General features: G+C 34.7%; 1 protein-coding gene across 2 annotated transcripts in view; it reads left to right on the top strand.

The window, feature by feature from the left end:
- Positions 1-14,318, top strand: part of LOC140144323 (xylosyltransferase 1-like) — a 221,606-nt gene that overhangs the window by 161,717 nt on the left and 45,571 nt on the right. Inside the window, exons 5-7 of one of the 2 annotated variants that reach the window (XM_072166147.1) lie at positions 932-1,134; positions 2,132-2,212; positions 5,150-5,188. In XM_072166147.1, coding sequence (XP_072022248.1) covers positions 932-1,134; positions 2,132-2,212; positions 5,150-5,188 — 323 coding nt within the window. The remainder of the gene's footprint in view (positions 1-931; positions 1,135-2,131; positions 2,213-5,149; positions 5,189-14,318) is intronic. The other variant, XM_072166148.1, reaches the window with a different exon arrangement.

A 14,318-nucleotide genomic window follows, 5' to 3' on the forward strand; every position in this document is an offset into this window, starting at 1 on the left:
TATCAATAATGTTGTTTAGTATGTCAATATTGAATTGGAAATGAATTGCTGCCTTGAGGTGAAAATAGTTTGTCTGAGTCTGTTATGCAGGCCAAGTTTGATCACTACTGTTTAGCTGAGTGATAGTGGCATGGCCATACAAAAACCTACATGAGGTTTATGAGCATACAAAAGTAAAACAAATGTTTACTTTAAACTCATGATAGTTGAGTTCAGATTAAGTTACCTCATACAAGAAAGAAAGTACTGAACTCGTAAAGAGAAGGGGGATCAATATTATCCCCGGTTCTGATATCTGCAATCAATCCTAGGTTCCAGGATCATGCATAGGTAAAAAGCCCTTGCGACAATACTCAAATTGAGGTATGCACGTATATAGGAAGAAGAGGAAGAAGAAGAATGCTGGGGAAATGATTAAGCATCAGTATTCATCTCTTGTACTTATGTACTAGCATAAAATTTGTTTGTGTGTATTGTATACCTCGACTGCCTACATTAGTACCCAGTTTCAACCACCGTTTATCAGTGGGAGCTGGTGGCCTAATGGTGAGGGCATCCATCTAGTGATCGGACAGGTCCTGTGTTTGAATCCCACACCGGCTTCCCTTGTTTTTTCAAGTTGGGTTATTTGTTGTCTTGTTTATAATTGTAACTTTTTAAACTGTTCTTTCTGTCTTATTAATTACTGTCAGTTTCCTCTTATAGCGAGTACTCATTCCCTATTGTGTTTATATGTTTATGTGCAGTACGCATAGCCCTACTTACGTTGCTTCATATAGCCTGCTCCCAACACTAAAACCTCACCCCAATTCTAATCTCTCAGAGTATGGGTACTTTATTTAAAGTTGTGTCCCAAATTCTACTATGCAAAGCATAAATGAATAAATAGTTTGTTAACCATCTTTCCCATTCTCACTTTTTGTCATTTCAGAGATCTGACTATCTTCACCGAGAATTAAGCAAGATATCCAGCACATATCCAAACATGCGCATGACACCATGGAGGATGGCTACCATATGGGGAGGGGCAAGTTTACTCAAAGTCTATCTGCAATGTATGCAGGACCTTATAGCTATGGAGGACTGGAAATGGGATTTCTTTATAAATTTAAGTGAATCTGATATGCCAATCAGGTAAGTGGGTCTGCTGCTTGTCCTAATTACTTACTCTTATTTGTTTTCTTGAAAATGTACACCATTGCAGAGAACTTCATATGTCAATTTTGTATGTGTATTTGGTAACTAGGACTTGAAGACTTGCAAATAAGTACACAAACCTATTGCACAAATTACTGTGATCAGGATCAGGGGTCCATTACACTAAACCTTTAACCCTTCATAATTCAAATAACCGTTTGTCAAGTTACGAATACGTACCCAATACTAGTCATAACTTTAGGAAAGGGTCCCTGTAGTAAATCCCTATTACTTTTAAACGCAGGGTACCATTTGTGAGTAAGTTCAGTGAAATGGAACCTACGAACAATTTTTAGACTTACAGGCTTACAAGTTTAGTGAAATGGACCATAATCAGACCTGGATATCAAGACATCATTAAAAGAGAACTACACCAAATGTGCATGACCCAAAAACCAAAAAAGTTCTGACGAAGAAGTATTTGCCGAAAATGTTTCTGGGGGTGTGAAATATAAAAAGGAGACGAATATAGTTTATTTTACCTTGATTTTGATAGTGACATATGCGTTTCGCTGGTCACAATCCAGGAATTACAGTATAGGATTGTGCGCGATAACCTAATATAGCAGATCGTATAATACATAAGGCAGTTTGCAGGTACGCTTGAGGTGCAACAATGACAAAACCTTGCATCACTACCAAATTGGACTATTCTAGTTGATATCTATACACCCCTTTGGAAGACTTGACTATAATTTCCCACAGGGGATGTGAATTTCAAATGGAATCCCCCATTCAGGTAACCCCATTTGAAATTCACACACCCTGTGTGGAAGATTAAGTTCACGTCTTCCATGGGGTATATGGATTTCAACTGGAATAACCCATTGCATATCACATTCATGGTGATAAATAATGAATTTAGTCTAATGTCTCTTCACTGTAAATTCAACTGTCATATTCCATTTTGTTCACTTATTTTGCTATGTTACAGAACCAACGAGCTGCTGGTCAGCTTTTTATCCAGGTTTAGAAAACACAACTTTTTGAAGTCACATGGTCGAGATGACAACAGGTAGGTTGTTACCATGGGAATACACCGCATCAGCCATTATCAAATTACCATAGAAATTCCCTCCTCAGGTGGTCCGCACCACTTGGCTATTATTAAACCTGTTTTCATCATGATACAGACTATTATCAAATTAGTGTGATATTCGCTGCTAGCATGCCCATGTAAGCGCTACCAAAGAGTACAATTACACGTACCTGTTGCTATGACGATACATCGTCGTTATTAGATTTGGTCGTGAAATTTCCTCCTGGGTTTTTTAAGATTACGACTAGAGATGTCCCTTATCATGTTATGAGCTCAGGTAAAATGGTCCTTTGGCTTGTCAATCAAGTCACAATGCATTGTGATTGGCTAATGTGGTTGATTTCTTGTTGCCATGGAGTCAGAACTAAACCATCTGCAAGCCGCATTTGAGTGCAGATTTCATAAGGCAAATTCAACAAGAAAAGTTGAAAAATATCAGAAATTCAATTGTTTATGACTATTTTTGAAATCTGCATAAAAATGCATTTAAATCAGTACAAACATGCTTAGTATTGGTGCATATATTATCAAAATATTTCACTTTTCATTTTGAAATTAAACACAGAATCAGCTTGCATAAATGTGCGCAGGTAGACCTATATAAAGACCTCACAAAAAATAACTCAGCCATTATGAATATACTTACCACTTTAAAAAAGTTCCAAAACTGAATTGGGTATTTGAAAGCATCAGGAGAAATGTGATTTAATTACGATGATTTTCAGATCTCATTTGTTACAATTGCCCAAGTATTGTGGTCTCATGCAGTATAAATTTGAAAGGTGACAAGGGCTCTTTTTAATTTTTACAGTAAATTGTCTTGTTTGAGTTCAGTGCAGTGATAATGCTTGTTTTTTACATGCCACACAATACTTGCGTTTAATAAACATTGATCACTGTAAAGGCAACTTTTAAATTCAGGGTTTTTTCCCTTAAAAAAACTGCTGAGTAGTTAATATTGAATGAAATTGGACAAATGTTGTACTCGAGGAAGCTCTGAAGCTATAGGTGTATTTATATCAGCTCATTTCATTTTTGTGAGGTCTTTAGTCATTTCTGCATACACACTAAGCATGTGTGTTTTGGTCATCCCTTTTATATGTCAAGTTGACAGCTATAGATATTATTGCAAGGTGCAAAGAAGCCAGAAGAAACGTGTAACTTGTAAACAAATTACAAAGTCATGCTTGTAGGCAAATCACTTCATCAATGCATCTTTAGCACATAAACAAGATTTTATTGTAAACATGTCATTGTCATTTTTGCTGCATACTGACGATTACCTGATTACAATACACTGCCCCTATATCCTTAGGTGTATCACAGGGTGTTAGCTAGCCACACATCCACCTGTCATTTTAGACAGGCAGTTTGTTCCTGGGACATGCAAAATTAATACCTGTGACATTATGCTAAATTCTAAAAACAGTGCTTGAATAAGTTCTGTGAACTCAAAACAAGGCCAGACTAATAAATCAAAGGCTATATATAGCAATAGCTATTTGGCCTGACTGAACCCCCAGAAAGGGTAGAGGTCTTTTTATGTTTTCAGGGTCAAATTTTGAACAGGCAGTTTTGGTGAAAATGATAGGCACTTGTAAAATGCTAGCTAAGACTCTTGTGTGATGGATGTGAACAATCAGGTAAAAACGTTAGTGATGGATGTTGCGGTTTCACAAAAAATGGTTATCTGTTGTAACAGATAACTATTACATATGCGAGATATACAATTCTGCAATATTTGAAAATTTTGGAAATAACTTTCAAACGTTGATGTTTTATGCATAAATGGCTTATTATCAATGGCACATTTATAATCAATGCCCAGTATATTGCTGATAGCAATTGGTAGGCAAAATGATGCATGCTGAGAATGAAAAGGGCTCAAATTGGCCGTCGTGGGCGAATTTGATAAGTTTTGAGCCCTTTTCATTCCCAGCATGCATCATGTTTGCCTAATGAGTGCTCCCCGATGTTCTTTTCTTGATAAAATTTAACATTGTATGAGACCCTGATTTTAACATCCGTCACTATGTGAAACACTGGATGATATATCCTGTGAAGTACCTTCAGGACATACCAATCATTGATACCAACTGAGGTAAAAAATGGCTTTGAACTGCAACAAATTTGATAATGTCGCCCTCCACAATCAATACAATACAAAGGGACAGTATATAGTTATCTTGGATTTATCAGTATGCAGAATTCAAGACGATATCATACATTCATTGCACCTTGATGGCATATTTTGGCTTTTAAAGTGTCAACTTGTCAAGCTGATTATCTTGTATACTGAATATTATGCAAGGCTGCTTGAGTTTTATTCAAGGTGTTGCCAGAAAATGTCACGTAATGAGACATTTTGTTGGTAAAATATGTTTGGTTTTATATTGTTTACTCAGAGTAAGTATTATGTGATGTGATCAAGTCAAGTGAGTCATTTGTCGCTGATATTGATTTTGAGATACAGCCTGTGGAATAATGGTATTCAACTGATTGTTCTGAGAAAAAGTAAAAGTGACAAGATCCGAAAGTCTAATTCACCTTTTTCGGCAAATCCCATAAGTCTTTGTGGGTAGACCTGAGATGTTGTCATGTGACGTCACGCCGATGTGCACATCATTTAGTGAATATCGTTACTGTGCATTTGAAAGCATTGAAGTGCACAGTAATGATGTGCACATTGGCATGACAACATCTCAAGTCTACACACAAAGGCTTATGGGATTTACTCAAAAGTGAATTTTGATGAAACTTTTAATGAAATAAAGCTCTTCAAAATGGCACATATAATGAAATTAATAATTTCGATTTACTCGACAAATGCCTCACTTTGCTTGATTGCACCACATTTTTCTATTTAAAACTTTCAAGTATATAATTGTATGGTTGTCATTGGGTTGTCATCAGTTCCAGGATACGGAGAAACGCTAGCGAGCCTCTCGACCTGTAAGACACATTTCATATCTTGAGACATCCCTCAGTGCAACAAGTAGTTAAGTCTATTGACTGCTCTTTTTTGCCATGTATATTTGAAGATTACAGTCATCGGCAACTTCTGATAATCTACTTAGAACTGAGATCATTATAATAGGACATAACTGGCATATATAAATTGACAAAAACTGTATATAGCTTCCATGATTCCAGATTCCCCCCCCCCCCAAAAAAAAATTATGGTAAAATCAGGACTGTTATGGATGCACTTTGTCCTTTAATCATGACCAAATTTCCAGAGACTATGTTTTTTCTATTTCTACCTTGGAATGCCAAGGCATGGGTAAACTGATCTCTATTGTGTTTTTTACTGGAAACCGTCTTTGGAAGAAAGTGTGAATTATGCCTTTTGCCAGGTTGTGTATACATTTCAGTATAGGTCTATAGATGATCTTAGTTATAAATAGATCAACATACTGATGAACTTTGCTTCAAGTTGGTAACATCCGTGCTTGTTTTAGAGATTCTAGTTTGGCTTGTAGTGTGTGTAGCTACAATAACACATCGCACTTCGCTCAGCTCCATCCAGTCTCTGAAATATGCATTGATGTCACCTTCTACTTGAATAAGGCAAAATCACTTCCCACAATGCATTTCTTCCCTGTACTGATTTGCTATGCAGTGCAACATAGAGCATGTTTATAGTCAACCAGATTATCTGTTATTTAGCGTATAATAGCATATAAGTACTGCGAAATCAATTGTTATTGCAGTATAGTCTTTCCGTATACAGCCACTATAAACACGCTCATAGGTCGACAAGAAATTCCTCTGTTAATTGAGGTATTTTTTGTCACTATCAGCCCATGTTGCACTGAATAGCAAATCAGTACATAGATGAAATGCATTGTGGGAAGTGTAAGATATCTTTTGTGAGACAAAGTGTCAGAAAACGTAATCTTTGAACATGTCATAAGGCTCATAATAGACTTAGGTACTTTTTGCACTGAGTCATTCATCTTATGCATGAAATGCTTCCGTCTAATAACAACATTTATATAAATATGTATAAATAAGTGAATTCTATTCCTCGGCACACTGACTTTCATCCCCTAAGGTTTTCGATGCGCATTCACAGAGCTATTTTCCCTTCAATTTTGCTCAATTTTGTACCAAAAACTTGTATCATTTGTAACATTAGAATGTCAAATTTATATCGTGAGTTTGATGGAGTAGTCGTAATCAAATTAGCATTCCTGTCACTCAGAGTGTAATGGAAAACAACTTGTATCACCTGTCAAAGTCGCCCATGGGTTTTGAACATTTGCGGAGCATACTCTCGAGAAATGGAATGGGAATTAATGTGCTGTATCAATTTTACACTTATTACATGTCATCCAAGAATGTGTAAAACTGTAAAACAATTTATTTCATAGCACGTTATTCTTGCGGAAAGGTAAAAGTTAAGTTTTAGCTCTTGCTTAACTACCTTGATGGATTAGCTCAAAATCATTAGTTTCAAGTCTTCACCTGTCAGGCGATGAGACCCTGCACTTGTTTGTTTAAATTCATAATGTAAAATTTCTGTCAAAATTTAAGTTTGGTATTATTATTTGTCAAAAATGGATAAAATAATATTAGTAACAACTGTCATGAAAGTTTTCTGGCCATTTTAAGCTGGAATAATGAGGTCAAATTAAAGAAAATTCACTTTCTATCTTGGCTGCTTAACTGTTGAGCTCTATTAGGGATTTGCAGTGGCGGCGCCAGGAATTTTTTCGGAGGGGGGCATTAGGAGGGCAAAGTAAATTTCAGGGGGGAAAATCAACAAATTTTGTGCAAAATTACCGCAAAAAGTGGACATTTCTGTGATTTGGGGTTTTTTTCTGGGGGGGGGTCAACAGGGGGGAAAGACTTCTGACTGGGGGCGCCGTCACTGGGGATTTGATGGTGTAATTTTGATATTAATACAAAATTGCTGTATTGTCCTACACACATAACAAATAAAAGAAAGCCGATTCCAATAAGTGTAAGTTGAGACGGGTAAATATTACAAAAATGCCAAAAATCAATTCTGAAAAAAATTAAGCAAATTCATTAAAAAAATATTGAACATTATGGCTTTAATTATCAGAATGAATGTAAAATGGGTGTTTACGTCCTTTTATTGAATATTTATGATCAGTGGCGTATGCCATAGGTGACCGGGGGCAAAGTGGACCTCACTTTTGTCAGAAGTATTTGAACAGACGGGAGAATCAATACCTTGGTCTCCCTATTTTGATAACCTGCGAACGCCACTTTTTATGATAATATTGGCTATTGACAAAGCAAGTTTTTGTTTGAAGTAATCTAGCCAAATTTATTTGCTGAAAGTTGAGTCGATTCATGATTTTCCAAATCACTGGAAAACTATACATGGTAAAGGTGAAGGCAAACAATTAAAGGACCCTTTATTTTTGCTTATCAAAAATCTTGAGGACATAAACGTTATTATTTATTTAAGGTTCATGAATTTGAAAGTAATTTCAATTTACAAATCGGAGCCTGTGTGAATTTTGCTAATGATTGAATTTGTTCGCAAATAAGTTTTCATACAGCAATGAAAAAAATTACTTTGACGGTATTTCCTAAATTCGGAAGACACTTGAAATCATTTTAAATTTAAAAGTTTGAAACCAATGAAAGCATATTCAGTATTACATATGGAAGTACAAAATAATGATTATATTTAAAAAAAAAAAGCATTATTGTATTATAGAGATAATTGATACTGTTGATTTATTTTTATTTTTTTATGTAGCTTCTGTTAAGCCTTTTTGAAATCAGAAATGTTGGCGTAGTTTTTAGACTAGCAAAATTGAGCAATTTCTCCCAAATACACTAATATTCCATGCAAAACCTTAGATAACCTCTTGCATCCTCTTGATATCAACAAAATACAAAAATATGTACAAAATTACATTATATTCAAGTTTTTTTCTGAAATGGAATTTTATGAACGAAACTAGAATTGGAACCAGATGTAATCAGGTTTTGTTCCTTCAAAAACAAACTGGGACATGTTTTTTCAGTTAGGTAAAGCGCGACATTCTGAAGATTTTTTTTAATGACGAAAAGAAAATCATTAATTAAATCCAAATGCAAGTTTATAATGTGCATTAATAATTTTGAGAATTCATACTAGAGAAATATTTTGATGAGACACCATTGTTACAATAGGAAGTTTGTGCACAGTAGTTCATCAGACTGGCAACCCAAGTAGGGGACAAAATCTGTCCTGCAAGACACAGACCTGACACTTTTGCACTTTTTAGCTGATTTCCTATTTTTTTATTCCTGAAATTTATGCATTATTTGTTATTTTCAGTCCAACTTTTTTAGCATGCTTTTGCACTATTTTCCTCTTTTTAAAGGCATTTTCCTCTTTTTTCACAAATGGTCAGTTTCAGGTCTGAAGATAAGGCCGTTTGATTGGGTGGTGTTAATATCGAGTCCTGTCAAAAATGCAGCTATAATACAGTTTCAACTTTAGTTGATTTGTAGAAATATACTGTATTCTGCTGAAATTTAATTGATTTGTGATCATACTAAAGCATATTTAGCACCATTAGGGGAACTTGGAAATTGGTGTTAAAATTTGATTTCTCATTTCTGGTTTATTTTTTTCTCTCTTCAAAGTTAACAGTTATTTTCCTGCCTCTTTATTTTTTTTTATTAACTTCTCATGTTTGTGCATGTTTATTTTGCTTGTATTTATTTAATATGTTTCTGCTTATTTTGCTTATCTCTGTGCAGTTTCCTGATATTTTTGCATTCATATCAGCATGTTTTCTCCCCTCCTCAGCTTGTTTTATTTGTTATTATATCACTCATACATAAATTCTAGACAGTTCATTGGTTGATTACCATTTATCATTTTTACTATCACCCTCTCCGTGTGATAGTCTTACCATCATAGTGCTCTGCCGTAGTGCGCCTGCGCCAGGCCGGGGCGCCAGGCCGTGCGCTGACTCTTGGACTCGCCGATTTAGTTATGGGGTGGACCCCAATATGTAACATGGTGTTATGTTAATGAAAAAATGTATTTCCTTCCTTAAATAGTATTTTAGTAATAAAATTTATGCATGAGTGATATAAAACAAATATTAACTGTCTTAAATTAGTGTAATGGTGAAATATAATCACTTTCGGTGAAAGATGTATTGTTTCCATTCCACTCACCGTTCCGGCTCGTGGAATGGAACAAGCCATCTTTCACCTCGTGATTATATTTCCACCATCACACTCATAGACAGTTAATATTTGTATACTATTTAATATAGGGTCGCACAATTTCAGCTTTTTATTCAAAAATGTAGACAAAATCTGAATAAAATCCTTCAGGTTGCATTGCTTAATATGCATGAAATGGGTCATTCCAGTTGAAATCCATACACCCCCTATGGAAGACATGAAGTTAATCTTCCACACAAGGGGTGGAGATTTCATATGGAGTTACCCATTCCGGTAAACACTGTAAAGAATAAAGTCATGCCTTCCATAGGGGGAATGGATTTTAATTGGAATGGCCCATTACTTTAGTATATTATGTTTGTGCTGCTTATTATATTTTGCTTTTATATAGATTTGCGAATTCCATCAGCACATCATCAGCATGATTATTTTTTCCCATATATGTCATTTTATTTGCTGTATAATCTGTCGCATAATTAAAGCTGATTTTGTACTCCGTCATTGAGCAACAAGCCATTTATTTTTGATTGATACTGTTTTTTGCTGTGTTAGAATGTGATTGGTAAATAAAACAAAGTCAAGTTGCTCATCATGCTCCCAATGAGTGTAAATTCAGCTTAATTATGCTGCAATATGTAGATATTATTTTAGCTTTAAATTTGTAGTGGCTGACCCATTTAATTCATGCTTGTAGATAAAGTAGATTTGTTATTATTTTTTTGTTTGTTTATTTTTATTTATTTATTTATTTATTCATCTATTAATATTGATTAATTTTGTTATTTATTTGAAGAGCTTGTTTCTAAACCATGTTACATCCACAAACACATGTTGCTGATTTACCTGTGCTAATTGCAATGGGTTGTGATGCTATAGGTATAGTAATTTCAATTGGATGCACCATTACAAAGCAAACAGTGGATGGATGCACAGTAACAATGCTGTAAAGAACAATAGTCTGCATATTGTTAAGCAACATTGTTGTGGTAAATAATGTCTTGTTCATGATACAACTCATCAACAATGCTGCTAATGTCAAAATTGTCAAAGTAAAAAAATTGTGATTGTATCACACAAGTAAAGGAGAAACATGTGCTTGTGGACTTAACATGGTTTAGAAACAAGCTCTTCATTTATATAATATTTGTCACACAAAGTAGAGCACTTTTTAGCAACTCTGTAAGTCAGGGGACTGACCTTCAAACAAGTACAAGATCACTATAGCAATTTATGAAATCTTTTAGTGTTGTATTACATGAAAATATTACTTTACTTTTGCTAACCTGGATGATGGACAAAAATGAACAAAGCTTTATCTCTGGGCTTTTAGTTGTAAAACATCTTTGGGAAACTGTCAGTCAGGTGACTGACCTTCAAACAACAAGTACGCGATCACTAGAGCAAACCATCTATGGACTTCACCATCCCCATTCATAGGTTACGTGATCCGTGTTAAACCCATCCTCATCTCACAGATACTGTGCGCTCCTCATTTAAATGAATAATACACAGACAAAATGAAACTTGACATTTTGACTTGTGAGTCTCACTTCCGTCTTTATTTCGCTTTTCACCATGAAGTATTTCAACACTACACTTTGTGTCATTACATTGTATCTATAAACCCTTTCAGACTTTATTCTGTGGCATTATCAGTACAAGACATCGCCCTCTTTATTACTCTACTTTGTCATAGTAACACATTTTGGCATTTTACCTCATTTCTTTACAAACCCTCACAGGCTTATTTTTCGGCTATTTACTGTAACATCTGTAACATTGACTTTTCCTCTGCAGTCTCGGACCTTTTAATACCATTCTACTATTTTGCAGTAATATGTTATAGTATTTATATGCATAGATTCTTACAAAATGTTTTTAGATTTTCTTTTGTAATATCCGCATAGATGTTGACCAAGTGTTTAGGTTAGCTACTTGTCATCAGATTCAACAAACAATATCCCTTTGGGTGATGATGACTACATTCATTTTTAAAACAAAATATTAACCACTCTGGATGCTTATTATAGAAGTTGGTTTTGGCTAGTGCTTGATTTTTACATTCATTCCAGGCATAAAAATTCCAAACAATACAAATTATCCATCACCATAAGTAGTGCCATTGCAATGTCAGGCAAAGTTGTATATTGCTATTGTACAGCGCTGTGGTAATTTTTGATATAGCGCTCAATAAATGATGTGATATATATTATTTGCTGTACGATATGTCAACCACAGTTAGACCAAGCAGTGATTGGAGCCATTTTGGACTTGAAACTAGAAGCACTGAAGTCCGCAAAACAATAATATTAAGGTACCAGTTATTTGTTACCCCTGTATATCCTAAACTAAGGTAGAAGTGTCATAATTAGAACCACTTAGCTCGGATTTAAGACCTCATTCATTAAAATCAGACAAGAAATAAAGACACAATGATCCAAAACCCCAAGGAAGATTCAAATTCAAAATTTGCAGTTTTTCTCCATTGCATGCCCTATTGATTTTTACACAAAGCATTTCGATCCAGATAACTAGTACCGTGCTTCCATTGATTAGCTCATTAAAACTAGAGCGCTGTGCTTTCCATTGATTAGAGCATAAAAGTGCAACTTTTGATTTTGGTTACTTCCTTGGGTTTTAGATCACCGTTTCTTTAATTCTCAACCAATTTCAACAAATGTGGTCTTAAATTAGAGCTGAAGGGTACAGGTACTGGATGCTTGTTTTAATATTGACATATTTATCTTTAGGATACTGGGTTGAACATGACTGGTATCTTAATTCTTTTGCGCTCTTTACTGGTGATATACACCAAAAAATATTAAAATCTTCAAAAACTTTTTTCAAGTTTTTTGAACATTTTACTTTGCAAAACTAACAAGGTGGTCAATACCACCTTAATAATTTCTTGAGTATAACTACATTTGACACACTGATTCCGCCTCTTTACATCTCGCATCCGCTCCTCTTCTAATGTGGTCACATCAACCTAATTTTGGCTACTGGCAGAATTAAAAAACAAGTCAACATCAATGAAGTACAATTCAAAAGGCTCCTTGACTTGAAGGCTAACTGTTGTTATGCATGTCATGCAGAAGTAAATGAAAAAGTAAACTATACAATTTGTCTTTAATAATTTCATTGCGTCCACAGCATATGGATTAGAAACAGTAAAACAAGTAACAGAACAATAATGATTAACAGTGAGTTTGTAAAAATCATCGGTTGCATTACATAAGTGACGGATCTACACTTTTACAGGCCGTATAAAATTAATGTTTTGGTTCTGGTCCCCTCCCTCCTCAATTTTTTGGATTTTTCAGATTTTTTTTTTTTTTTAGATTTTTCAATTATTTTAGACTTTGGAATGATTTATGAATTTTTCATACATATAAATAAAGTTTATTAGAGAACAAGGACCACTTTCAAGTCTTTTTGTGGTACTCTAGGGGTTTATCCCTCAGAATCTCACATTTGGAAAAAAAAAAAAAAGTGCCTCATCGTTTCCTCGAGCACTGTTGGAAAAGACCGAAAACTACAGACAATGCTGATTTTACACTGAAAAAAAAAACAAAAACAAAAAACACCTCCCTCCCTCATCAATTCATGAAAATCCTCTGGGCGAGAACCAAAATATAAATTTTATACGGCCTTATGGTAAAATCCGTAGTGACGGATGTTGAGCTCTCAAAATAATTGTGCAAGACATAGTGACGGATAACTTCGGCAATCTATTACATAATGTGAGATGTACGATTTTACTATATTTTAACGTTTTAAGGGTCTACTTTGAATAGACACATGAATTGCTGAATATTAATAGCAAGTCTATAATCCATACCCAACACAATTTACCTACTCAATGTTTCCCGATGCCTATTTTTGGCCCCCACATATATGTGGGGCTTATGTTATCATCCAGATGGTTGTTTGTTTGTTTCTTTCTTTCTTTCTTTCTTTGTATCTTTGTTTCTTTGTTTGTTTGTTTGGCTGTCCGGGCGGAAACAAATTCATTAATCCACTGTGCAGCTCCAACCCAATGGCCGATTAACTTCATTATTATGTTTTCAGGGTTATTAGGAGTTAAACCTAATAATGATAATATTGGATGGCTTATTTCGCATGATACCATAACATATCGGATTCGTCATGCAAATATCGAACTCGCCGCTGGCTCGTCCGATATTTTTATGACTCATCCGATATGTTATGGTATCATGCTCAGCCATCCAATATTATATCAAACTTGGTACAGTGATAGGGTATGGTGGCATCATGTGCTGTATAGTTTCGTGTCACATTATTTGCATATTTATGCATATTAATGAGCTCATTTGCATATTTTGCCTACATTTCCGTTAATCCACTCTCCAGCCCAAACGCAATCACCGATCAACTTCATTATTATGTCTTCAGAATCTTGCATCCTATACCTTTGTACATAACCCAGCTGTCCGATTAATTTGTGTATCGGTCACCTGGAGCTACAGGGTTTTTTCATATCTGTAGCTTCTTCATAGAGTGCATAGTTCATATACTTTAATGTAAAAGTCTCTGTTGGTGTGATTTTGTTGTTGTTTATGTGACAAGCCATGACCAAAAATCACATTTTTGACCAAAAAAACACATTTATGACCAAAAATCACATTTTTGACCAAAAATCACTTTTTTGACCAAAAATCACATTTTTGACCAAAATCAAATTTTTTTTTTTTTTTTTTTTCACATTTTGACCAAAAAATGTTTTTGACCAAAAAACACATTTCGACCAAAAATCATGTCAAAAATAATTTTTGACCAATAATCGCATTTTTGACCAAAAATCATGTTTTTGACCAAAAAAGATTCTGAAGACATAATAATGATAAAATTGACGGATAATTTGATGATACCTGATTTTATCAGT

This window comes from Amphiura filiformis, unplaced genomic scaffold (assembly GCF_039555335.1).
Source record: "Amphiura filiformis unplaced genomic scaffold, Afil_fr2py scaffold_49, whole genome shotgun sequence".
In the NCBI taxonomy this organism is placed as follows: Eukaryota; Metazoa; Echinodermata; class Ophiuroidea; order Amphilepidida; family Amphiuridae; genus Amphiura; species Amphiura filiformis.